This window comes from Anas platyrhynchos, chromosome 16 (genome assembly GCF_047663525.1).
Source record: "Anas platyrhynchos isolate ZD024472 breed Pekin duck chromosome 16, IASCAAS_PekinDuck_T2T, whole genome shotgun sequence".
Lineage (NCBI taxonomy): Eukaryota > Metazoa > Chordata > Aves > Anseriformes > Anatidae > Anas > Anas platyrhynchos.
In genome coordinates this window covers 3,624,385-3,650,838 of record NC_092602.1, presented here as the reverse complement: position 1 = coordinate 3,650,838, position 26,454 = coordinate 3,624,385, and the positions used below count along the sequence as shown (strand labels likewise).

Below are 26,454 nucleotides of genomic sequence, written 5' to 3'. Positions count from 1 at the left end.
GGCACAGAATCACAGGAATAGTGTCCGGAATTGTTGCTACAAGCTGAGCTGCTGAAGGTGGCTGCAATGGCCTAGTGTGTAGTCTGAAAGGCAGGGCGAACTTCAAGAACTGCTAACTAGTGAACGTGGTCTGGTCTAATGCACAGGGGGGTGGGGAGGGGGTCATACATCTGCTCCTGCGTAGCAGGCTGTCTTTGGGATGTGCTGCTGGATCTATGTCGGTGGATATGCAGTGGTACTGGGTCAGCTGTGCGGGTAAAGGAAATGTCTGAGCAGAAGGACACTCAGCAAAGCCCTCGAGTTGGCTGTGGAGACTGCAGGCTTTCTCTGCGTGCCCTTCGAAACAAGCTGACCAAACACTTTTCAGATGGCATAAGTCTCTAGAGATGGGAGAGCTGATCTAAGCAAAGAACAGCTAAGTGTCCGGCAGTTGGGCATTTTATCATTAGAGCTTACAGTACTGAGCAATGTTTGGTCAGGTCAGTGACGGTCTGTAAAATGGGGACTGTTACTTACAAGGTTCTTCCAAGAGAACCCATGTCCTTAATTAGTTCTTGAAATTGTATTTTGTATAGCATGCAAAAAGTGTTCTGGCAGTTTGTCACATTTTGAGGGGGCAACAGCTAGATACCAGTTTAGAGGGAAAGGTTGGCCTGCCCAAATGTGTCTCCAAAAAAGACTTGGATATTTGTTGGCAGGGAGCTGAAGTGGTTGGTTTTCCAGGTGATAATTGTCCCATCTCTTTTGAAGGAGATTTGTTCTGTTTTGTTCAGTGGATCCCAAACGGGAATGAAAATGTTAAATAACTGTGGTCAGTTGGGCTTTGTTGCAGTGGATTCCTTTAGACCGTGTCTAAAATCATAGATTAGCATCTCCCTCTTCTTATCTTGCAGCGAGGTATGGATATGCTCTGATGTTGTGCACTGGCACCTAATAATACAGAGCCAGAAAATTGCACTCATTTCATTGAAATATTTTGAACTCTATCCAAATAATTGAGATCAGAAAAGGCCTGGAGCCTGTTCATCATCTACAAGGTAGGATTTGGCTGTTAAAATATTAGCAGTTGTTTATGGTGAGCATGTGATGATGTCGGATATTGGAAGCTCTTGTTTCTTTCTTTTTATTTTAAATTTAAGACGATTTTTCCCTTTTTAAGGGAACACGCACTTAGGAAAGAGGTGGAACAGTTCCTTTTCAGGGTGAGCTTACAAGAACGTTCAATTACCTTCCCGTAGTAAAGAGAAGATGAGGACTCAGGTGCAGCAGGGAGTGGTGTTGCACTTCACATTTCTGAAGGAGAGCTGCTTCATTCAGTTTGCTCTCCCAGACTGTATTCATAACAAATTCTAAATCCACTGCTTGGAGGGATGTCTCCAGATCTAAATCTCTAGCTATATCTAGAAATGTTTTGTAGTGATCAAGAAATGAGAAATACTCTATGTTTAAGGGTGGAATGCAGCACGTCATACAGATAAAGCTTTGTGACTGTGACAGGTTGGAAATTGGTTTTAATGCTGGTCTTCCTGTGAACCAGGTGTGTTACCAGTGCAGTGTTGAATACTGTGATGCCCCTTTTAATGTTTTATCAACCTTATCAAGTGACAGATGCATTCCTAGTTGGCGTTTGCCTAGCTCTGTGTTTCACAGTCCCCTTTTGTGTAAGAACAAAGCAAGCATTTAAAAAAGAAAAAAAAAAAAAAAAAAAAAAAACCTTGGATTGGAGACCAGAGAAGGAAGAAAAACCATAGAGCCCAAACTACTCTGCGGTATGCGGTTACAGCTTTCTTCCCGGCATTGCCTTAGCTGCTCTGAAATCTGTCCTGCTGATTTTCATAGTGAGAGTAAAGATTGCTCATCTGGCTCTTACAGAGGACTTGGGTGACGTCTGCATTTCTCATATCTATCCTGTGCTTTTTAATTGTAATCGTATCCATGGCTTCACATTCCTTAAGGCTTGGAAGAGCAGGAGATGTAATGAGCTTATTGCAATCCCGGAACTACTTTATAGGATTTCCTCTTAGAAACTCCAACAGGAATGTACCTGTGTAGATTTTGAAGACTGATAGTCGTTTCTGTAAGATCTCAGCTGCCCATGAGACCGGTTGTTAGATGTGATTTGTGGCTACGTGTGGTACCACAAAACAGGGGGTTAACAATTGTTAGGGAGCTTGGAGTAAGTGGAGTAGGCCATAGCCAGAGTAGTCTTTAAACAGTGGTGCCAGCCAGTATTCTCAGTAGGGAAGTTAAGTCCTTTGTATCGATTGCTTTTACTGAGGAATTACTCCGCAATCAGTCTGCTCGGCAGTACTTTTAGGATAGTAAGCGATTCCAAAATGACAAGCTGCACCAGCAAAGCAAAAAAAAAAAAACTCCGTTGACAGACCTGAAGAAATTGGAACAAGCCATGCAAGCAGCATAAATAGGGTGGTGTTAGAGGCATGAATTGTAGGTTTTTCTGTATGTAGCATAGTGTGTAATGTGTTAGGTTCCTCAGGGGGAGCACCAGTGCTGTCCAGCTTTTAGAGCTCCCAGCTCTCAGGAGTGCTGTTCTGGGATGTCGTGCCAGGAGGCTTTTTCCTTCCTCTTAGTGCTGTGTTAGATCTTCTGACATGGTCTGTTTGATAAACTTGCCCCAGAACGTATCAGTTGGCTAGGTTTGCCTGATCACATCTATCCGTGTTTTCAGTTACCTTTTGTCCAGTTCAGTTGTATTATCTCTAGGGACATAAAAGGACTTGATGCTGTTCTAGGGAGATATTTTCTCAGTGGCTGGCTTCTGCTTTGGTGGTTTGGCCAGCTTTCTGGTTAGGTGCTGGCTAAAAAGTTCCTACGGGGAAAAACAAGAGGTGGGTGAAATGCATGTGATCCCTTGGTATCTGAGAATGTGAATGTATTTGCAGGTAAACTCACAAGGAAATTTCTGATGCACAAATAAGGGAAGAAAAATAAACTAAAATATTTTTAATATTGTATTAATGAACTCAGTTGGCAGATTCAGTAGAAATCTATTTTATCCAGATCCCAGGCTTTAATAATAGGCCTAGGTTTGTGTTTTTAATTTGGAGTAAAATAGCTATAAAGTGAATAGTGTCTTGGAGTATATGCTTATGAATACTAATTTGTGTAGCTGAAGCAGGTTTCTCAGCATAAGTGGCTTTGTATAGTGACTGTCTCTGCAAAACATCTTCCCTGTTCCCGTGGTAGTTTCACCTGTTCCTGAGTACAGGATTGCACTGTGTTTTATGTGCTGTGTACAAAGATGTGACAGGGCAGGGCTGAATGGGGACTGGATTGAAGCTGCTGCCCATGAACTCTGTGGAAACTGTGACTTTACCACAGTGGCCTTCCCTTTCCTAGACAGCCACTGCAATGGCTGAAGGAGAGGACAGGCAGACTGCAAGGCTGCAGTGAGGAAGGAAAGCCTCGGAGGGTTGCAGAAGGCCTGCAAGTCCTCTGGTCCTTCATCCTCAGAGGAGGGAGGACCGACTTACCGTGGAGGGGCTGCAGCTAAAACTCCTGGTGGATTGATGGAACTGCTCTCACTGATCACGTACCGGTGCTGCAGGGGAGGTGATGCTCTGATGCTGATAGTTTGTTTTTTTTCTTCCCAAACCCATAAAACTAGCCTGCCTCTGATTGTTTTTATTCAGATGAGGTAATCTTAGTGTGATCTTTAGTGTGGAAGAGATGGAGATGAAAAAATAATTGAAGGCATTAACAGTGACAGCCTTGCTCTGAATGTGAGAACAAGCAAAACTAGTTTAAAAATGCATTTATTTCCAAGAATTGAGTTATGAACGTTTCATATCAAAGTTTGTTGCTGGTGATGAAGACTTTTTCTGTTGGGTTTATAGTTAGAAGCATAAAGCCTGTAAGTGGTTAGTAACAAGTGGGATGGGAAAGGTTCCAGGACATTATATGTAGACCGTTCTGTCACATAGCACTGTCAGTACTTCATGTTTTTTAGAAAATACATTTCTTAGTAAAAATCCTTCTGAGCCTCAGTGTACCATGCAGTCTCAGCTCCAGCTGTGTTGAGGGAATGGACTCTGAAGCAGGTTTTGTTCTGCTGTCATACTGTCGATAAGAGTATTATGATCACTTACAAAATTGGATGATTCAGTAGCTTCTGCATATAGTCAGCTTTGCGGACAGGATGAAGTCACTTTGAAAATGTAACAGCAAAAGCATCAACAATCCTTTAAACTAACAGTGCCCGTGGTAACCGCTGTGACCGTGAGACACCAGCTGAGGCTGCAGCACGAGAGGTTCCTGGGCTGGCCATGGGGCTCCCAGTGCGTCCCCTTCCTGAAGGGCAGAAAGCAGTCCGAACTCAGTGAGGCGCTCTAATGTAGTGGCTGCACAGGAGCCTGCACGCATGACTGAGGTTACTTCATTTTTAGCCAACCCAGAAACCTCTTTTGAGAGTATTTTTGATCTGTACCTTGCTTCTTTCTTAATTGTGTTGATTGCAAACTGACCGGTTCCACACAATAAAGCACGTTGGCACTGTTTCCCTCATTCTTCTTGAGCACTGAACCTGATCTTTCATCTTCGTTATAAAGTAACTGAAAGCTCTGTTTTGCCTCTTGCATAGAAATCAATTCTGTGAAAGTCTTTTACACCCTCACTTTATTTTTTGACAAATATATGTTTCTGTGGTAGGGATAAGTCATTGATGATGTCAGTTATGGTTACACATAAAGCCAGGAAGATTGTGTGTGTGTGTGTGTACATTTTTAATTTTCAAATGTTTTATCAAGGCTCTGTCTCTGGTGTTTCTTTGGGGTCATTTGCATGTTCCTTGGGTTACATCTTTGGGATGAAAGATATAAAATTAAAATGAGTCTGTGTTATCTTAAGGAATGACAAATGCATGTTGTGTCCTCTATGTTCTACTAACTTTAAACTTGTAGAATCAAATCTTTGTCACAAAACTACGTACCAAAAGAGCCCAATGGGAAATGTTTTACCTAGCAATATGAATCACTTAAGGCTGCCTGCGAGGTAGCCAGGGGACAGAATTAAGGTCCATCTCTTGCACAACGTGATCCCACAATTACAGTCTGTAGCTGTAATGCCATTGCAGATGGTGAGAGTCCTGAGTCTTATCTTTGCAATCTAAAGGCTGGAATCCCTTTTACAAAGCTACACCAATAACTCAATTTATCCTTAGTATTGAAATGACAAAGCTAATGCTCCTTTGTGCAACAGCAGCGTCTGACACAGCATGGTAGCGGCTTTGTCGGCCCTGTCTCCTTGTTGGATGGTGGGCACCAGCAGCAGCTGTGTGCAGGGTGCCACAGGACGCCTGGGAGCCCTCTCCTCCTCGCTCCTGGGAGCAGGTCAGCAGCTGTCCTCTGCGGCGCCCTGAAAATTTGGCATTTCCCCCAGCACAGCCTGGGCGATTCCCATCCAGCATGAGCTACTCCCCCTCCCACCAGCCTGGCTCTCAAACTTGTCTGCCCACCTGTTTTTGTGCTGTCTTTACACTCTTGGGCTGTCTGAGGAGAAGGCTTCCCAAGCTTGACAGATTCCTTGCTAAAGAAAGGAGAAATCTAGCAATGTGGAGGAATTGAGGGCAGATGTTTCTTGAACCTTCTTTTCGGGTAGATCCAGCAGCCTCTGCAAAACAGCTGTAGGTGGAGCAGCATTGTGTGCCCTCGCTGTAGCAGTGCTGTTCATGTTACAGCACCCTATGTACACAGAGAGGGGCAATGGTCATACTGTGAAGTTCAAGAGCAACTAGAAGTATTTTGTGCTGCAGGAGGGTGGCATGCTGTCATCTTTGCACTTTTTCATTAGTGTACTTGTTTTAGAGTTAAATTTCCCTAGGAAGCAGGACAATGAAGAAAATAGTGTCATGACTGACTGATTAGATTCACCAGGGACCTGGTAACTCCTGTCCATGCTCCTCTGGAGCGTCATCCTGCCACCGCAGCTCACCAGGTACTCTTCAGATGTCACAGAGGGAGCCCCAGGGAAGCATCTGGCTGCACCTTGTATGAGGAGGCACTTGTACCTTTTATCAGAGAATTCATTTGTGAGTCTGTGTCTCCATTTCTACTAGACAGGTGTTTCTCTGTTGTTTGGCCTGTGGGTATACAATGTTTTAAAACCACTGTTGCCTTACAAGGAGCAGTAGTAACACAGCAGGGGTCTTCAAAGATGCTTCCCAGCATCGCACTGCAAACCATTTCTGCCTTTATTTGAATCTGAGCACTGTTGTGGCCAGGGGCCTAGTTTTATGAGACTGCTCTGCGAGGAAACCCCAGTGGTGTAAGAGTTGTCCTTTTACTCATGACCTCAGCAACAAATATCTGCTTGTTTTGTCTTTAAATGGGACATTGTGCTTTTCCACAGCCTCACTGCAGTGTCACTGGGGCCTGTGTGGGACACCAGGCTGCAGTGCCATGGGGCCAGCGTCCGTGCTGTAGTGCAGCTGAAATGCAGCAGCAGCCAGAGCACTCTCCTCCCCCTTCCAGTGTGCACTTCTCAGCTATGGTGCCCCTGAGCAGCCACATGCATGCACGCTGCTGGGCTCAGCTGCAAGTTAAGGGCTCCTTACTTTGCATTTCTCTTTAGTGACGATGCAGTTTAGTCCTTTCTTCATCTTTCTTGTCCAGAGATGTTAATGAGTCCTGTAACCCAGGAGGTACATGGAGAACACCCAACCAGACAGAGGGACATACTAGCCCATTTCTCAGAACTCCACTTATATCTTGTAATAAGATTAGTGACTTTGTCTGAAGTTAATCCTTTAAATGTGTTAACTCCAAACAAATGAGTTCCCTGTGCTGCTCTGGCCTGGAGTTAAATTAGGCTTTCTAGGAACCAAGAGCACTACTCAATGAAATAGTCATGAAACAGAAAAACACACTTCTGGGGCATTTGCTTGCTTGCATATCAGTTTGTTAATAGTATAATTCAATTATTTCTGTTGATTCTTGTTGTAGTGAGGATCTTTATATCCGCAAGATAACTGCGTGTTACCGTTCTACGTCTGTTTACTGACAGAGCGACTGCATGCCAGGATGGCAACTTCAAACCTGGAGAACCAGCTACACAGTGCCCAGAAGAATCTACTCTTTCTTCAGCGAGAGCATGCCAACACACTGAAAGGCCTGCACGCTGAGATTCGACGCCTGCAGCAGCACTGCACAGGTAACTGGAAAGCGTGCTGATATGCTAGGTCAGTGCTTGACTCTTCACAAGAATGGGGTAACTGCTTCCTACTTTAGCAGTGAAGCCTCTGCAACAGAGCCCCCCATTGGGGTATAGTTAGGGTGTGTGTATTTCAGGGCATGACAGTGTGGTCAGTAAGCAAAGATCTGTCTTTAAAAAAAAAAAAAAAAAAAAAAAAACTGTCATGGGATTGTTCTGTGGCTGGGTTGTTTTGTGTTTGTGGTTTTTTTTTGTTTTTTTTTTTTTACAGATTTGATCTTTTGCAGTGGATCTCCTATTACTGTAAACATGCTCACCAAGTGGTTTATTTGTTGTTGTTCTAACAAAGAAAGCTAAACAACTTTTTTTCCTCTTCAGATTTAACCTATGAGCTGACTGTAAAGACTTCAGATTTGTCAGGTAAGGAATGCCTAACGTTTTTCGTTTAGTGTTCATGTTAAACTGCCTTATGTTTCTTAATGTTTTACTTTCTCTATTATAAGTAGCTGACAATACTTTGCGTATGGGATGTTGACTCTACAGATTCAAAAGATACAAGAGGAGCTTTCTACTTTCCAGAGTTACAGTTATTTATGGAGTAAATGTCACAAGTTCTTTACAAGTCCATCTTCGAAAGAGCTAGAAAGAGTGCAGAACTGCTGACTCCTCTGTTTCTAGACAATCAGTTCCCGAGTTCCCTGTGCATGCTGCATGCATTGCAAGCAGGAACGGAATTTTAGAGGCAGGAGAGAGACTTATTAAAACTTAGCTGGTATTGTTATCATACCACAAAGGTTTCTTCTTTCTGTGATGTTATCAACAGGTGAAGCAGAGGAATGAGAGACTCCCTGGGTGTAACCTCCCGGATCAGGGACAGTGTAGGACTGGATGTGTGTCGCGAATAAGAGACAACACAGGCAAATCTAGCAAGGCAACTGAGCTGCTTTGCATGGGCTTAGCATTAGTTTTTGATATTGCGGTGTATGTCAGGTACTTATAACAGGATTTTTAGAGTAGGTGGTCTGTTAGTAATGCCGGTGTGTTGGTGCTGTGACAGACATGGACATTGTCCACTGTGGAGGGGACAATGTCTAACAATATATAGTTGAAAGTTCTGTGACTAGAGTGCTTGTTATTGGAGAATTTGGGGCTGAAGGTCCCTGCTGAACAGTTGGAAAGCTGTCCAGCTGTAAAAACTAAAGAGTGACAAAATCACCCCACATGCCCCATGTGTGCTGTGAGGGCACAGGTGCGGAGATGGGGTCAGCCTGTAGGGCATGCCCACAGTGCAAGATCCCCTGGTGTACAGGGTGGCGTGTTCTTGTGAAAAGGAGGCAGCCAGGCTCAGACACCTCATCCCGGTAGAGGCTTCTACAACTGTGAAGAGGAACGTCTCTGCCTACAGTCACAGGCTTCCGCCATCCATGGGGGACCAAAGCTAATGCCTGGGCATGTCTTCATGGTTTCTGTAATCCCCATTTACCTCAATGCGTGAAGCATCTTTACTTGGTGTCAACTGCTTTCTTTTAAACTGTGGTGAGTGGCAGTAGCTCTTCATCTCTTCTGTAAGAGCCATCCCAGTGCTTCTGAAGATAAAGTGATTCTTACAGCATTTGCACAAGTTAGCCTTTGGGGTCTTATGGGTTTGAATTGTCAAAAGGAACCCTGCTCCACTGTTTTACTTAATGATAGTCATTAACTTGAATGATTTTCCTGTTCTTCTAGAAAATGGTAGTTCAAGAAGTGATGAACTCAAAAGAAAGTGTGAAGATCTTGAAGCTCAACTGAAAAGCAAAGAGGCTGAAAACAATGAATTATTGAAAGAACTGGAACAAAAGAATGCAATGATAATGGTGCTGGAAAACACTATTAAAGAAAGAGAAAAGAAGTATTTGGAAGAGCTAAAAATGAAAAGCCATAAGCTCAATATGCTGTCAAGTGAACTGGAGCAGAGAGCAAGCACTATTGCTTATTTAACTTCTCAACTGCACGCTACTAAGAAGAAGCTGCTGAGTTCCAGTGGGACTTCAGAGGGGACCCCTTCTGGCAGTCCAGTGTTGTCCAACTATAAGCCAGCCCCTCCCAAAGACAAACTGCCGGAGACTCCACGACGCAGAATGAAGAAGAGCCTGTCAACACCACTCAACCCTGAGTTTGAAGAGGCCTACAGAATAGGATCGGATAGCCGGAAGCTGCTGCTAAGAGAGCCTGTGGATGCCATGCCTGATCCCACTCCGTTTTTGTTGGCCAGAGAAACGGCAGAGGTCCACCTTATCAAGGAGAGGCCGTTGGTTATTCCACCAATTGCTTCAGATCGAGCATCTGGTGAATCACACAGTCCGGCCCGAGAGAAGCCACACAAGGCACACATTGGGGTGGCGCATCGCATCCACCACGTCGCGCCATCCCAGCCTCAGCCGGAGGTTGAAACGCTGGCAGTGGATCAGGTCAACGGAAGCAAAGTGGTCAGAAAGCACTCAGGGACAGACAGAACTGTTTAAGTAAAATCACTTGCTCTATTCTGTTGCTGTTTATGCACTGTGATCCTATAGGATAAATAGCACCTGCAGTAAAGTTTCTTTTGATGCCCCATGCATGCCAAACTTCTTCCAGATACATCATTAATAGATTATTCTCCTCTAATGAACCCTAATAGGACTGTGTTCATATGGCAAGGCATATAACTACTAAATGCTGTGGCCAAATCAGGGGTACCTGACCGCTTGCTTCTGAGCACTGCTCCATTTATGGTAACTACACATGTGGACAAAGGCACAGGCTGCAGGCTGTGTTATTATTGTTAATGAAAACAAACTTAGCTCTAACCCTGCAGCAATAGGTAACGGCTGTTAGCATTTAAAATAGCAACAGGTCTTTTGCCTCCACTGTGTATGTAGCAATTCGTACACAAACATTAACTTCCATGACAAAGCCTTTTCTCATGGTAGCATTGAAAATAATGCAGCTGCAGCTATACTTTAAAAGGCACTAAGGACTTTTTACCTTCATAGGCTTTTGGTTGCAAATTGTGTTCATAGTTTCTCTGGCTCAAAAATCCTGAGAGTCCCAGCAAGTATTACTTATTAGTCCTAAATACTTTGGTTTGTGGCTTTAAGTTTAAAAAAAAAAAAAAAAAAGGGAAGGAGAGTCTAAAGCACTCCTTTCAATGGTTAATGATTCTTACAGAAAGAGTAAGAACACTTCTTTAATTTTTATTTTTTTTATTGAATGGCTTCATTGCACGTTTTACACTAGTCTGTACACTGCACTTGTGGCACCTTCCATACTGGCTCAGAGCTCCTTTTTCAGGGAGCAAATGTAACTGACTATCCAATATGGGAATGGTTCCTTATGCTCTAACCTGCACTTTTTCTTTTTATAAAGGGATTATTTTTGTTTCCTGAAAGCCGTAGACTTGTTCTGGGTATCATCAGACAGCATGGGCTTCTAAGCTATTATATAGCTTATATATATATATATATATATATATATATATATCTTGTATATATACGCTATTAGAAGCCCATACTGTCCCTTTAAAATGTGTGCATTTAGTTTGAAATGTAATTGACTTAACCAATTCATACGAGAGGAGAACCTGGCATCCTCAAGTTTTATCTCAGCCAATTGGGACACGCTTGCCTTGTACTTGTCCTGGTTCCCTTACTCCTGCCTAGTTAGCAACAGGTAGCCCCAACATCTCTTGTTAGACTACTTGATTTTTTATGTTTGTTCTTTTTTCTAGGAAAGAAAGGCATACTGAGAGCAGTGTGAGTATGTAATTTTGGACGGGAGCACAAATCTGACAGTTTTTTTCCTAAATTCTGATCAGCACCTCCAGCTCACCTCTGCTTCACTCTTGTCTGCAGCCTCTGAGTAGGACAAGCAAGAAAAAATGGCTCCCAAATGCTGCTAAGCTTATGATGTGCCTTCAAAAACTTGGAACACGTAACCTTTGTGAAACCTGGTGAAGGATTCCTGCCTGCCCTCTTTCCTTCCTCTTTGCCAGCTGTAGTCTTAACCCCCTTAAGCTTTTTCTGCAGCTGTGTGTTGGTGTGTGTTTCCTTCGGGAGCCTTGGATAACAACTATTTGTCAGCTTCCCTTAAAAAAAAAAAAGGCACTGGCAGGATGAAGACAGCTGTTCTTCCTAATTGTGGTAATGCTAAATTTCCTGTGTAACATGATAACTTACAGCAGGGTTGTTGCCAGTCAGAGAGGATTTGAATGTCCACTAGCCCTAAGGCCTCCCGTGTTGTCTGCCTGTGCACCTTCACAATTCAGTCACTTGCTAGTTTAAAGCCCAAGAAACACTCGTCAGTGTTGTGCCTTGTCAGTTGTGTGGTAGGATTTGTTTCATGAATTGTGGGGAGGGACAGGGAGAAGGCTGTGTTCCTGAAAAATGATTGGTTAAAGACAGCTTGTTATTCCAGGGTTTACCACGTGTAAGTGTATTGCATTACCCAGCAGTGGTTTCGGTTTGGGGTTTTTTTGGTTGTTGTTGCCATATTATGATGGCTATCTATTGTATGAGTGAACTACCCTGCCACTTGTTCAAGGCCGATGGAAGGCATCGCTTCTAAACACAGCAGAAGCGATGCTTTGGGCAATTAAAAATGTTTCTTACAACCATACAGGCAAACCTTAGTCTTTGTGTGTGTGTGTGACAAACTTACTACATCTTTCCTATATCTGTACACAGCAACTCAGAGTGTTTCTAAAACAAAATGCAAATGATGAAAAACACTTCCTTTTCAAATGTGTTTATTGAGACTACTAGCTTAGTTGTAACATACTATTTAAGGTCAAGTACACCTAAGTGAACACTACCCCACCCAGGGTAGTGAATCTTTGCCTCTTTGTTGTTTTTGTTTTTTCCTTCCCTCCCTGAGGCAGTGAGTTCTTTGAGAAAAATCTAGTGCCTAACTTCAAGCTATCAATCTGCATTCAAAGTGAGACAAACACCTTGAAGCACCCAATGGGAAATGTGCCTTGTGGTGTAAAGATCAGCTTCAAAAACAAGGCCAACGCCCATCGCGTTCCTTCTCATGGAGGTGGTGTACACCGGTGTCCGGAGGGTATTCTAGAAGAGTGTGGAAGAAAAGGAAGACACTGAATAGTTCTCAAAGTGCATGAAAGTGGAAACAAGAGGAGCCTCTATGAGAGATGGTTGACTTCAGAAATTCACTCATTCTGTTTCTGTAAGAAGTTTCACACTGCATACTCTAAAATGCTAGTGGTAGTTCTGGTTGTGCTAAGAGGGAAATGACCAGCAGCTACTGAGATTTAAAAATAGGAAGAAGGTGATAAACAAATGTACCTCAGTGTCCCCAGAGGAAAAGTACCTGGAGTTTGAGCCTGTGCGCTTCAATGGGGATTATCTTCAGAATGGGTAACTCCACCACCAGCACTCCGGGCTTGCTTTTTGTAAGGCAGCTGTTCTCTATGTCCCAGTCTGCTCCCTCCAGGAACAGGCCAGAAACAAAGCAACCTGTAAAGGCAGAAATATGACATCTTGTGTAAGTCAGGCCACTAAAAAACACTGTTTAAGGCAACGTTATTCCTGCAGTGGCTCTCCTTGGCATTAATACAGTGATGACGAAACTTATCCTTTCAAACTGCATCTACACAGAGGTATATTTACCTGTGGTGTCTGTTTGTATAACACAGCTGTGAGCTGTGGGTTTAAAAAAAACATTTTTAAATTAAAATTGGCTCAGTTGCATTATATGTGATAAACAGGAATAAATACCAATTTCCTACCAGTTTTCTTCCCCACAGTGGATACCACCCTTGGTATTTGCTCAAGTAATAGCCAAGTTATGAGAGAACTTGTTCACTCTGAAGGTTAGCTCATGCTGACAAAAGGTGTGGGTTTGGACAGAGTTGTTCTAATACCAAGCATTTTTGTTGAAATGTTGGTAAATACAGAATAATCTAGGCTTGACGTGACCTTTTTTTTCGTTGCTAACTGATAGCTATATTTGGCAAATGTATTTCTTCTCCATTTCCAGTCAGGTATGATATTCAAAAAGAGTTGCTTACCTGGCCCTCTAGCCAGAGGTTGTTGCATTTAGTGATTAGAACACTGTCATTTCTAAGAGATATATATACACAATACGTAATACAACAGTTATATTTACTTTTTTTTTTTTTGCTTAAATACATTATTTGCAGTGTAAATGCATGTTTACTTAGTCTTAGCAAGTTTATAATGCTTTTCCCATTAAGAAAATACATAAAGAGATTAAGAGAGAGACAAGGAGAGGCTGGAAGTTGAAGAAATATACAGGTGTGTGTGAAAGAAGCTGAAAAAAGATCATCATTTGTGTATACACTTGCTCAGCAGCAAAGCAGGAACCTGAACCAAGCTGATTTCCAGCTTGTAATCATGCGGACTGTTAAAACCATAACCACGCACATTGTCTGCAGAGGTATGATCTAAATAATTCCATTCAGTAGGCCAAGCAATTTCTCTCCCTCACCCCTCTGGCCCCAATTAACTGCTTTTTTTTCCCCTCAAATGATCATAAAACCACTTACCTTGTATAGACCCTTCAGTGATGTCTTCTGCAGTCCTGTATTTAGTCACCTCAGTGTAGAGGGTGGAGTGATCCAAGGGCCACCTGTTCTTCCTGCAGGTGGCCTGAACAAGAGCTGTCAGGTACGATTCTGGAATGTGCAGGCCTGAGAGCCACATCACCTTTGGTTCACACTCATTAACCTGCAATCAGTCCGAGAAGACAACCTGCAGCACTTGTTCTCTTCTCCTACCACCTCACTCAACTTAGAGACCAACCAGTTCAACTCCACTGTTGTACAATGAATCGGTCTTGTTTTAGGTAGTAATTGACATTAGTTCAAGTAACTTATTTAAAGCAGCGTGGTTTCAATGACTTCTGCACCCTAGCACTAACTTGCACAGCGTATCATGCAGGTTAACAAAAAAGAGAACTTTATCTAGAGTGTCTTACTCACCCAGCTGGTGTACTGGTTATACCTAGCTCTAAAGAAAATGATCCAATTTCCAAGTGTTTTTAGGGTGTCAGGGGCCAGCCGCCGCCAGATTCCAGGAATCTGTCCATTAAAGAGAGCCCGAGCCACGTCATCCAGTTCACTGCTCATTCCAACTTCCCCAGACAAGGCCTGGAAAGACAGTGAGAGTCCTGAGTGCCTGAATGGGCGCAGTTAAAACCCAACTGATTTCACCCAGTAGCTATGCTCTTACGTACCCGCTGTAGTTCAGCCAGTGACTTTGCCATGCGAATGATCAGCTTATTAAAACGTTCCAGTTCCTGCAACAGCACCACAGTTGTAGGGGATATGTCTAGTCCAAAACCTTTTCGTATCTGGGCAAGATCAAATACTTGTGGTATCTTGCTTTCTATATCCTTAGCAACATGTGCAATATATTCATCTCGACTAATTCCTGTACCAGATTCACCTGAAATAAAAATGGGTTAGTGAGACTAAATCAGAATAAATTATCCCTTCTGTTATTCTCTAAGACCATTTTGAGGGCTGACTCACCTTTTGGCACCGAATTCTTTGCCCAGTCCCTGTGGCACTGACATTTGCACTAGAAGACTTCCCACATGCCTCAAACTGTGCCACTGGGCACATGCTGAACAATTTCCATGCTGGCAGGACTAAGCAGTTCAGCTGCTTTGCTTGCCTCCCAGTCCCTGCTGTTTTGCCACCTCTGTTCCACGAGGCCACTACACATTGTGCTGGCAGGCAAACGCTAACCTGTGTAGCCACAGAAACCTCTGCGTGCCAGCCTGTGGCAACGTGCAGGGTGCAGGCAGCACTACTGGCTGCAGCGTCCATGCCAGGCCCCAGACCCCATGAAGCGGGCAGGGGCACGGTTGGCATTGCAATCTCTTAGCACAGAGCTCACCACCTTAGTTCCTATTCATGGAAACAGTCCAAAGCGATGGTGAATGTACCTGTCTGAGGCTGCAGCTCAAGGAGATGAGACCATAGATCACGAACTGCCTCTGTGTAATACCCAATCTCAGCGTTTGCATGAAGCCCAAACACCTCTGGTGTATTAGCAAGTGGCAGAGATTCTATCGCTTCTGCAATACAAAAACATGTTTCATAAATACACCATATATTAAGCCACAGCTACCAGACCGAAAGAATGCTGTAAGAGAATTCCGTGAGTGGTTTTTGTTATTGTTATGATTGAAAAAAATGAAATGCTATAGCTGATTTTGAAATACTGAAAGGACTGAATAAACATTTTAGAGCATGAAATACAGAGACAGCCACACCCTCCCCACTATGGAAAGGTACCACATTTCAAACATGCTGTTTATCTGGGGAGGGCTTTGTTGGAGTTTTTAAGAACTGTGAAGAGCTGGCTGGTAAGCTCACACGTTAAGAGGGCCTGCTCATATGAGGCAAAAGCATTATCAGCTGTGGATTATAACTTTGCAACATGTACAAATACTACGCCTGAAGTTACTTCCGATTTCTCATGTCCAACACTGGCCATGGGAAGAGCAGGAATACTGTAAGTAGCCTTATTTATTTCTAATGCTAACTTAAGTCCAGGAAAAGCATTGCTTACCAACAAAGTCATCTTTTACAGTCCCTCGTGGAATCTTATAATCAACCTTATCATCTTTATAGAAATGAAAGGTTTGGAATGTGTCAAATATGAAATCACCAAGGTACTCATCCATATAGACAGTCAGAATGCGACGATCGAAGCTATCAATTGCACGTCCACCATACATGACCTAGAAATAATAATACTAATACACCACTGGCTTTTGGGGCAGCAAATACAGTTTAAAAAATAAAATCACTGAAAGGTCCAAAGGACTTGCTGCCGCAGTGACTGGATGATTAATGCTGTTTCCCTTCATGGCTTCTCTAGCTCCCTCTCAAGGGGAACACATGAAGTGTTTGACTCAGTCCGGTAACTGCTCCGGCCCACTTCTAATAGCCAGTCTTGGTGATCAATGTGTAACAGGAACTCCCTTAGGTAATATCTCAGTTGTGATTAAATGCTGCAAAATAATATCTTGTAAGATGTCCTTGACTTTGAACTGGCCAGCTGCTACACAGCGCATACCACATACAGCACTGCAAGAGCTCTAGAAATACCCTTTCGTACAGCTCACATCAGCAGTACTCCACTGTACTACTAATACTGTAACACTGTGCTGTTCAGTACCTTTCATCACAGGATCCCAAGGGCTCTTTCACTCCAAATTAATTAAGCCCCATAACTCCCCTGTTGTGCAGTTAAACACAATGGCCCTGTTTCATTCAGGCAGTGAGACAACCACCCAGGAGAGATTCTCAACCAGCTTTAGTTTATGATGCAGCTCATACAGAAAGGAAGCTTCATTTGTCAGGGTTCTTTAGCCACCCATGTTGCTTAGTGACATTGTAGGCACTCACCTCACCAATAAGATACTTGAGACTGCTCCACGGGATTTTATCATCATTTTGCTGGAAAGCTTTCGTCAAGTATGTGTTAAGAATTTCCATGCAGACCTAAAAAAGTTTTTTAAATGTGTGAGATAAGATTCATAAATCATCTATACAAGTCCATAGATTTTACTTCATGTAGTTCTTGTTTGAAAGCTAACAATAGTTTCTTCCTCAAAGAATTAGAAAGTTAAATGTACATCTTGTTAAGAAAGGAAGCCCACAAGGGAGGCAATATAATAATGAAGGACTGGGAATCTGAGCTTTAGTGGCCGAAATTGATGTTATAGAAGATGGTGAGTCTACACGAGTCCACAGCAGCAGAAGAAAAAAAAAAAAAAAAAAAAAAAAAAGGAAAAGGGAGAGGCAAAATGTTACTGTGAAAAAGGATTAAATCTGGATATATCGTTTTCAAAAATAATTTGAGCAAGTCAAAAATATAAGAGCTATTGTCACTATTTTCTTACCTGGAAATCGGATTCATTAAAGTCATATGGAACGTTCCACCCAATCTTCCCAAACTTCCTTCTCTCCTGAACCACAGCATGGAAAAATGCCAAGACATAGACTAAGGATTTAAAGGCGGGATGTGGGCATTGCTCTAAGGCTTCTTGGGGAATTTTGAAGTAGGTGGCTTGCATATTTGGCTTCAGACCATTAGGTGGTTCTGTTACAACCTATGAAAATAATCAGGGAAGCCATCAATTACTGAATTGCCTTAGGAAAATAAACAGCAAATGTATCACATTCTCTAAGTAAGTTACACAATGCAAACGTGAAAAAAAAAAAAAAAAAAACTATCAGCTTCCTGAATTCATATCAATATGGGATTTTTTCTTATATAAAGACGTGAAACTGACCTTTTAAGTACATCAAGGTAAAAATACATATGTAAAGAGAAACTTAGTATTATTTTAGAAATAGCCATGTTACTAGCCATGTTACTGGAAAGACATCAATATTTTATCATACTCGAAGATCAAATATACTGAAATATTATCAGTACTTTACACATTTTGCTGTGTCCTACATATCATGATAGTAAAACGGCTTAACAGTCTCTAACATGTCTTTACCGGTGATCAAATGAAGGCAGAGCCAGCTTCCTGGCAACATTTTCAAAGTACTATAAAACCTTTGATCTTACTGCGCATGGCTAGACCTACAAAGTGCGTATCTGCAGTCATAAATCAAAGATATGTTCATGCTCACTTCTCCCCCACTGCAGAATTAGGCACTGCTGGAGATGAATACTCTAGAGCTGTCATTGATACACTGGAGCACATATTGGGTGGATCTGTTATACCACTGCCTTCAGATCTGTGAAATACAGTTATTATGTTTACAGGAGTGGTTCACCACAACAGAAATAAAGCAGCCACAGAAAAGAACATTAGGACAGCATCATGGCTTGCGCCTTCAAAATAATCAGCTCAGCTTGCTTGTGAACTAGCAGCTGGAAACCATTATCCTATTACAGCATCTGCTCCGCTGGTACTATTGCCAGGCTAGGCACAGACCTCAGTTCTGTACTTCAGCATCTGGGACTGACAGGATTATTTCTGACTTGATATACTTGTGGCAGCATTTCAGTCTGAAGAGCATTTGTCACATCTCCAGGTTTACTCACAAACCTTTACTCTGAAATAACTGCTTCAGGAAAAAATATGCTGAACAGCTTTTACCCAAAAGAAAAAAAAATCACCAGAAGATAAACAGGATGATGAAGAATGTATTTGGCTTATGAAGACAAAAAGCCATACAGCCCAAGTCAACATCCTACATTCAGGTCATGCTCCTCCCAAAGCCCCTCCGTTTTTCTGAACACGCAGGCCATGTCTTCCTGACTGGGGTTTCCCCATTGCACAGTACCTTTAATGACTTCTGCAATATTCCAATTGGGAAGCCCTCGGTAGGGTCGGTAGTCAGCCAGAGGCGGAAGTCTGGGTGAGGTTTTGTAATTTTCTCCAGGGCCTTTTCCAGAGTGACAAGCCACCTCACCAGAAGGTGACAGTTCTGCAACATCAGCCACTCTCCACTAACTGCCACATTCTCCAGCATCTGCAGAGCAATCTTGAGAGAAAGAAAGGACCGTCTGTTAGTAACTCTCCCTTTATCCTGCAAGCAAACCAGCTCTAATGGGTTAGTGCAACAGATTTCTTCCTGCTAGCAGGTGATCAGAGCCTAGGAAGTAGTGTCTAAACAAAGCTAATTGGAACTCTCCCACTGACCAAAAACACAGCAAATTCAGTCAGCTGCTAAGCTGTGACCACAACCAAAAATGAAAGCTACAAGAAAGACAGAAAGAGCAGCAGGATCCTGTTTTTGGTAACAAACACTGTTTTCCAATCAGCTCATGTCCTTACACAAAGACAGGGTCACCGATTAACCTTTGAAAGGCTGCAGAGCAATGTCTTTTCAGCTCAACTATTTTCTAACATGAAAACCTAATTCTGAATGTAGCCTAACCAAACCCATAAAATCAGCCTAACAGCCAAATGCTCTCGCTCACATTACAGGAAAGCATTATTCCCAGGCTGGCATATTGTACGCTATGTCTGAAGCACAAAGAAACTCCATTTTAAATGGAGCAGGCCTTTGGAAAGGAAATTTCGCCAGGCCCGTGACAATAACAGGATGCCATTCTCACACTAACTCACTGCCCACAGAATGTCTCAACCGCCCACTGAACCTACCTTTTCCTGGCCTTGTCCCATGGCTAGAAATTTCAGTCTGTCCCCTCCGAAGCCTGTCCTCTCAGCCAGTTTCATGAGGTCACTAATGGGATCAGAGCCAGGACTTAAGATAAAAACAACTGGTGAGTGGGGACTGCTCTGTTCAAAGATAGCTTCAAAGCTGATCACAGGGGGCTGCACATACCTGGTAGGAAAAGAAGCACCATAAGCTGCTCTACAAAAAAGTAGCCATCATGTGTAAAAGATGACTCTTACACAGACATCAACATCCATAGCAGACTACATAGAAATGGAACAGAGACAAAACATGCTCTACTGTTTAGACAAAGTATATAAACCAGTTACATAACTGAGTACAACTCCAGTTCTGTGTGAAATACCTTAACAGTAGTATTCTAATTTAAAACAAGTTGACTTACTTCTCACTCATTGTCAGAGTAACATAGTTTGTTACTGCCCGATATACCCGATCCACTCGGAAACATCGCAAAAGTAGGAGCTTCTGAAAGCTTGAGAGATTGTTTTGGTACTGCATGGGGAATGGCATCTGCTCCAGAGCATCTGTGTCATACCACTGGCAAGAAAAGGTAGGAGACAATGCAGACGGATCAAATGGATATATCAATGAAATTACTAGGAAAAGCAGAGCAAAGCTATTTGATTGAGGAAGGGCTAAGATACTCAAGGAGAACAAAGAAGAAATTCAACCAGCTGAAAAAAAAATACTGATTTTACAGCATAAAGCATTCAAGTCCAAAAACACATCTGTACTTTAATTATATGACAAGTAATTCTCTTAAGATATAGAAAACAGCAACAAACAGTATTAGCAGATTGCTTACAGAAAGATTCTTATAAAGCAAGAAGACATGGAATGAAACTGAAGGCAGAACAAAGGAAAGCCTTTGCTTGTAACTAGCCTATAAAACTCATTGCCACAAGAAGATCAAAGTACAATTTAGCTGTACAGAAACAACAGCGAAATATTGACTGTTGAAATCCAACAGCAAAAATTCCACTGACTCGAATGGGGCAAAGAACTCATCTAAGGCATTTGACTGGAAAATACGTACAATATATCAGAGACAATTCTGGGGGGGTTGTCATTTAAATAAGAGCCCTAATTCTTCTGGAAATAAGCCAATCACTGAGTCCAAGAAGAAAAGGAAGGCCTTGTCAGAAAAAGCCAGCGGTGACATGCCTCCTACAGAGTCCTATGGCACATTGCATCATACTTGAACATTTAATTCCAGAAGAAAAACAAGGAGAGAGAACAGGATTGCAGAAAAGCACGTACATTTTTCCATACATCTGGATTTTTTTCCACATCATCTGGAAGAGATTCAAATTGCTCAGGAAATAGTTCAGACAAGCGAATTAGGTCTTCCCAGCCTTGATCTGGAAGCCAAGCGAATGGTTTCTTTCGTGTACTCTTCTCCAGGGAAATATTGCCTAGTCACATTCAGAAACCAGAGTGACTGTCCATGGCATAAATTCTCCAATACATGACCACACATACAGTCCCACTGCACAGAGGAACCATTTGGTAATTTGTCTCTGGAAGCACTATAAGATTAAACTGGTTTGCTAAAGTAAATATGCCATTTCACAAGTGCTTGCAAAAGCCGAAGTTGTATCTTCTCAACCATTTCTAAAATTATTTATAAAAAGTTAGAAAGTAACAAGACACTATTTGCTCAGGTAACATTCTAATTGTCCATGGCTAATACAAGATTTGTCAACAACTGTAAGTGAAAACAGATTAGCCTCTTCACTGTTTAACAAATTCTAAAACAACAACAACAAAAAAGTAAAAATCCAAAATTTGTGTAAACCAACATATTTCAGCTGACTTCAGGTTCTAGCTCTCACAGCAAATCATATCTAGACAAAAATCTATCTTTGAAAGATCTAGTTATCACCACATATAGCTATACATTTCTATATATATATATATATATATATTCATGTTACCTTTTAAAAAGAAGTCAAGTTCTTCTTGTGGAACATTGTCTTCAGCTTGCTCTATCTTGATAGTCATATTAAATGAGAATAATAACTTGTGCTTCTCAAACAAGCCTACATTAAAATGAGAATATTTTCAAAAATATGGTGCTAAAACGTGGAACGGGAGCAACCTTTAAATCTACATTCTGCATCTGGTCACGCCACAAAGATCTGGGTGACCAAAGGCTTTGGGTTAGGCTTACAGAAGTATGGACCAGCTACATGTTTGGAATCAAAATGGCATCTGTGAGAAATATCCAGGAATGCAAAATCCATAACAGCAATTTGCCATTTGTAAATCCATAATTAAAGCATTAGTTTCTTCAAACAGGAATAGAAGTAGTAAGAATAAACCAGGAACAATGCTGAGATCTGAACAGTAGTGAATGTGTTTGGTAATTTGCCTCTAATGTAAACCAACTGAAAGCATGGTTTTACCAAGCATTTGAACAACACAGTATCACTAAATTGCACTAACCTGTGCAGCCATAGTTATAGGTGTTCAAAGTCAATGCATCCATGATGTTTTCTAACCTCTTCAGAAGAATGGGACTGGGCATGGATTTCCGAAGAGAGAATCCAAAAACATCTAAGAAGGAGACCAGGGAGTACTGATACATGATGTTGACAACTGACATTTCAGACAAAACGGAGAATAAAATGGCTCCCCTCCTGGCAGCTGGTCTGTAGCCATCTCGAAGTCGATCAATATCCACCGCCGTTGTCGCAGCCAGATCAAGTTTTTCGATCACCTAGCCATACATAGATATTATGCACAAGTAGTTAACACACGGGTCCATAGTATATATAACAAGTCACAATAAGCAAAGCTATTCTGTGGCTAAGCCATGTTGAAACAATAATGGCGAACATTTAGGACCTAAAAATATTGCATGTAATGGCATGCATTAAAACCATATGAACATCAGGAGGCAAGATACTGAAGACTAGTAACGTCCATATATTAACTTACTTTTAAAAAGACTATATTTATGTAAAAATGCAAATCATCTTTAAACACTGTACCAAAATTTCTCTTAGAAGGCAAACAGGACTTTGTGAAGAAATAAGAGCTAGTTATCTTGCATGCCCCCTTATAGTCTGAGCAGTAAAAAAGACACTGCTGAGGCAAAGTCCCCATCCAACTGCAGACATCTGAACTATGTGAAAAGAATCATTCCCTACCAGTGCCTCTCTGTTGACTATATTCAGAATCTGGGCAAGTAACCCTAAAGAAGAAGTATGAACTGTAAAAATCAAAGGTTAGAATAAACATCCCACCTTGTATTTTTATGGAAAGTAAAGGCAAAGTTTAACACAGAATCATGGAAATAGTGTGGGACAAACCCTCTGAGGATGTTTAGTCCAACTTTCTGCACAGTACTGGACTATCACTACCACTAGATCAGGTCAGCTGTGGTTTTGCCCACAAGGGCAAACCTCCAAGGACAGAGATTCGATATCCTCTCTGAATAACAAATATCTTAATTTTTCATTTCAGATCTGATACAATCCAAGATGGAGATTCTTTCAGCTCTGAAACAAATACATCACAAACCCTTTGACTTAGAACTGTAAAGAACCATTGGTCCTTATAAGGACTTTCCTGAAGGTAGGATTTGTTTCTCGGATGAAAAAGCATACTGCCCAATACTGAAAGATGCAACAAACTTGTAAGATTTCTTCATTGCTTTCAACCTAGTTCCTAGCTTCAAGGACGAAAGAAGATGAAGCACAATGAAAATGAAAGAAGTTCTATAAGCAAATATCCTTCTCCCAAAAAAAAAAAACAGAGTTGGTACCTCAGTAGCTTTGCATTTCGTCTCTTCCAGGGTTTGCACCAAGTCTAAGTTGTCCAACATGTTTCCTGTGGAAGATGTCAGCTCCCGAAGGAGAGAGTCTTCCAGATCTTTCAACAAGTTTCTGTTGTCACTTGTCTCCTGGATGAGATGTTCTCTCTGTTCTTCCAATTCCCTTCTTTCAAAACCCGTAATGACACTGAGCAACTGATCCTCTAGACCTTTTAGCGTAACTACAGATAGAACGCAGCACACAGTTTTTTGTTTGTTTGTTTTGTTTTAAATAAGGACAGCCTTTAGACAGTTAATTTCATCTTAATCATCTCATAAAACTACAGCAATACAACTGAGTGACCTGGTTAGTAATTGTATATATTGATTCTACCAATGCATCCTAACCTGGCAGGTCTACGAACAGATCTTTCAAATTAATGATCTTTCAGATCATTTCAAATTAAGAGAGAGAAGTGAGAAGAATTTTATATTAAGTCAGATGATAAGTATAAGGGAGACTATGAAGTTTCAGAGTTTTGTTGTCATTTCAGAAAACCACACATGCCCTAAACTTGCACTACAGCATAATCACTACTTTGTTACTAAACACAAACTATTGCTTACCTGTATAATTGATAACCATAGCTTTGCCAAACACAGAGGGAGTATACTTTGGGTTTGCTAATTTGGTGTTCAGGTACAACCTAAAATTACTGTCATAGTCAACCTCTTTGTCGCCCAGGATAATGAATGTTCGCCCCTGTGCAACTTTGATATTCTTCTCTAAGACGTTGTCTATCATAGGATCAATGTATTCATCAACACCATGCAGCAAGAAAGGATTTCCATACTTTATGGCAAGTTCTAGTTGTTTAAGGAAATCTGGGTCATTAAAGGAAGCCATCTGCAAGAGAATAATGGGAAGATATGCAAACAGGACTGATTCAATTTTCTGAACATCGTTATTTTTACAATAGCTGCTAGCACTAATGAAGATTGCTCTATGTTACTCTTTGCCTTTACTCTTATAAATGATATAAACTACACTGGTACAGAACAGTAAAAATGCTCTTTTTTCTGATCAGTTGAGAGCGACTTCCATTTGAAGAATTATTCCAACTATGCCTCTGACTGTGTTACTGTCATACAGAACTCCATCCTGGAGCTGAGACAGAACACAAGCAACACCAGCATTTTGGTTATATTATTTTTCTTGTACTGAGGCTGTCCAAGATCCTGAAAAAATAATCATCCCCAAGGACTTGAAGGTCATGTGAACAGTGATACTTGCTATCCATTTTAGAGACACAATAGTCACCACATTTGTTTTTATATAACTGCATAATTGTTCCCCATTCAAGGTAACAAGTATTGATGCAGCTTTTAAAACAAGTAAAGAGGTTAAAAATTTATCTTTACCCTCAGGTTATTTTTTTCTTCCTTCTTCTTAATCCAGTTTAATGCCTGTTGTTGTGGGTCAATACAGAGTGGAAAGCGGCTTGCATATGTTGTCAGGATGCCATTCTGGACGGAGAGCTCATCTGGAGGCAATCCTTGGGAAACCCACCTGGGAAGGCAATGGATCAAAGACTAAGCTGGAATGAAAACTTGAGTGGAGAGCAGGACATTTCAGTAGTCAGTAAAATTATGCAATCCATTGAGCATAGTATTAGAAACACAAGCAAACATATAATGTATGGGATTGCAAGAGCAATATAACGTATGGGATTGCAAGAGCAGCGTCAAAACTCGGACTGAGTCATTTGTAACTACACCACTCAAAACACCAACTGTTGTATTTGCTGAGGAATCTTGCAGCAGTTGAAACATGGGTTACCTGGGCATGCGTTTATTTCCAAATTCACTGAAGTCAATGAAAAGACTCCTGTTAGGCCTTGAGTTGAACACATATTATAGGTAACTCACAAAAAAATATATATATAAAAAGGCATTATATGCGTGCAGGTTCACTGAATGTCCTTGGAATATAAAGAACAACGGTCTGTTACAGCAAACAGCCTCTGCTAACCAGGAAAAAAAAAATGTCTCCTTCCTTGCCATCTTTGAGGCATGAAAGTAAAATGCTCTCTTCCCTAGAATGGCTGTGCACTTCCATCCACAATGCCAATTCTATGCTACAGACTCAGATCCAGACTCCCACTTTATGATTTCACATACAGTAGTCATTGGACTTCTTTACTGGACATACCTGCTAACCTCCACTTCATTAGTCAGAAGGCTTTCTAGCCTAAACGGTTGACTGAGAGGGATCTCTCGTGAGAGGACATCTTCTTGCCACATTTGATAAATCATTTCATTACGAAACTCCCAGTTGAATGCTCCTTCGTAGCTCAGAAAGGCAGCACAGAGCAGACAGTCCCCAAGCAAATTCAACTTTCGTGTTTTGTAGTCTTCTAATTCTTTTGTCCACCTGAAAGAAAAATAAGGGAATCCTGGGTGAGTTTGTAACAGGGGGATGGGAATTATGTACATTAACTGGTGCTAATTTAGCTGCAAATTGAAACAGACCCTGAAACTTACAGTCAGAAGTTCTCTCATTATTATCTCTCATCAGACACTGAGTTGGTCTGAACCTTCTCCCTTTTAATCTTAATTCACCTTTCTCATCTGCATTAAAATTGTTAGCATTTTTCAAGGTCTCATAAATATTAGTTAGAATGAATATTAGCTCTTCACAAAAAAAAAAGTCATGGGAAGAGGCATTCCCAAAAATGTCTCAGTTTGATATATTTTATTCCTGGCACATGGCCATCTAATGTCAAGAGCGATCCTCTTTGAATCTAGATTTACCTCTCGTTCTCAGATCTCAAGCCAGAGATGAGTTTGTCAGCAGCTTCTAATCTCCGCTGCATAATCTCTGCTTCTTCTTGTAACTGTTGTTTTTCTTTTATTGCCTCTTGATATTTGTCCCCCAAAGCTTTAAGTTCTTCCTGAATTGTAGCTAGCTCTGCCTTTATCTTTTCCAGTTCCCGCTTACTTAAGTAATAATTCCGTTCTAGCCTCGCCACCTACATTAAGAAGGAAATATAAGAGTATCAGAGGAAAGAAAGGCTTTTGAGAGAAATCTTAAATTCTTGGATTTCTTTTGGTTATCTCATTTATTTTAAAGCATCCTGGTAATAAACAGTGTAAGCTAAAATAACTGGCACAGTTTTTCACCCACCTCCCCCCAACCTAAATATATACATTATGGTCTGAAACTGTAGTTACAAAGCAGCTAAGTCTCCTAAACCAGATCTTTCAACACACAAGTTGTATTAAGCATGTACATGTAAGCAGTCCTACCAATACCTGGCAGGTCTGCAAGACTATTATCCTGTAC

The 26,454-nt window shown here is 41.5% G+C and overlaps 2 protein-coding genes across 10 annotated transcripts in view; one reads left to right on the top strand and one right to left on the bottom strand.

Annotated features, from left to right (window-relative positions):
* The window catches only part of CCDC92 (coiled-coil domain containing 92), a 66,810-nt gene extending 55,011 nt beyond the window's left edge, over positions 1-11,799 (top strand). For 4 of the 7 annotated variants that reach the window (XM_072024418.1, XM_013096462.5, XM_027469776.3 and 1 more), the window contains 3 exons: positions 7,021-7,167; positions 7,546-7,587; positions 8,893-11,799. In XM_072024418.1, coding sequence (XP_071880519.1) covers positions 7,021-7,167; positions 7,546-7,587; positions 8,893-9,668 — 965 coding nt within the window. In that variant the 3' untranslated portion in view covers positions 9,669-11,799. Of the gene's footprint in view, positions 1-6,959; positions 7,168-7,545; positions 7,588-8,892 lie in introns of all 7 variants that reach the window. The other 3 variants (XM_013096463.5, XM_027469775.3, XM_027469777.3) reach the window with 1 other exon arrangement.
* Positions 11,800-11,912: 113 nt separating this feature from the next.
* The window catches only part of DNAH10 (dynein axonemal heavy chain 10), a 56,015-nt gene continuing 41,473 nt past the window's right edge, over positions 11,913-26,454 (bottom strand). Inside the window, exons 59-78 of one of the 3 annotated variants that reach the window (XM_072024388.1) lie at positions 25,923-26,140; positions 25,321-25,542; positions 24,531-24,678; positions 23,736-24,015; positions 23,121-23,350; positions 21,797-22,070; positions 21,286-21,390; positions 20,609-20,763; positions 19,731-19,885; positions 19,312-19,495; positions 18,488-18,688; positions 17,083-17,292; positions 16,586-16,681; positions 15,744-15,915; positions 15,115-15,246; positions 14,398-14,609; positions 14,144-14,311; positions 13,709-13,889; positions 12,511-12,656; positions 11,913-12,248 (exon numbers count right to left, since the gene is read on the bottom strand). In XM_072024388.1, coding sequence (XP_071880489.1) covers positions 12,102-12,248; positions 12,511-12,656; positions 13,709-13,889; positions 14,144-14,311; positions 14,398-14,609; positions 15,115-15,246; positions 15,744-15,915; positions 16,586-16,681; positions 17,083-17,292; positions 18,488-18,688; positions 19,312-19,495; positions 19,731-19,885; positions 20,609-20,763; positions 21,286-21,390; positions 21,797-22,070; positions 23,121-23,350; positions 23,736-24,015; positions 24,531-24,678; positions 25,321-25,542; positions 25,923-26,140 — 3,636 coding nt within the window. In that variant the 3' untranslated portion in view covers positions 11,913-12,101. Of the gene's footprint in view, positions 12,249-12,510; positions 12,657-13,708; positions 13,890-14,143; positions 14,312-14,397; positions 14,610-15,114; positions 15,247-15,743; positions 15,916-16,585; positions 16,682-17,082; positions 17,293-18,487; positions 18,689-19,311; positions 19,496-19,730; positions 19,886-20,608; positions 20,764-21,285; positions 21,391-21,796; positions 22,071-23,120; positions 23,351-23,735; positions 24,016-24,530; positions 24,679-25,320; positions 25,543-25,922; positions 26,141-26,454 lie in introns of those variants that run through there. The other 2 variants (XM_072024389.1, XR_011803779.1) reach the window with 2 other exon arrangements.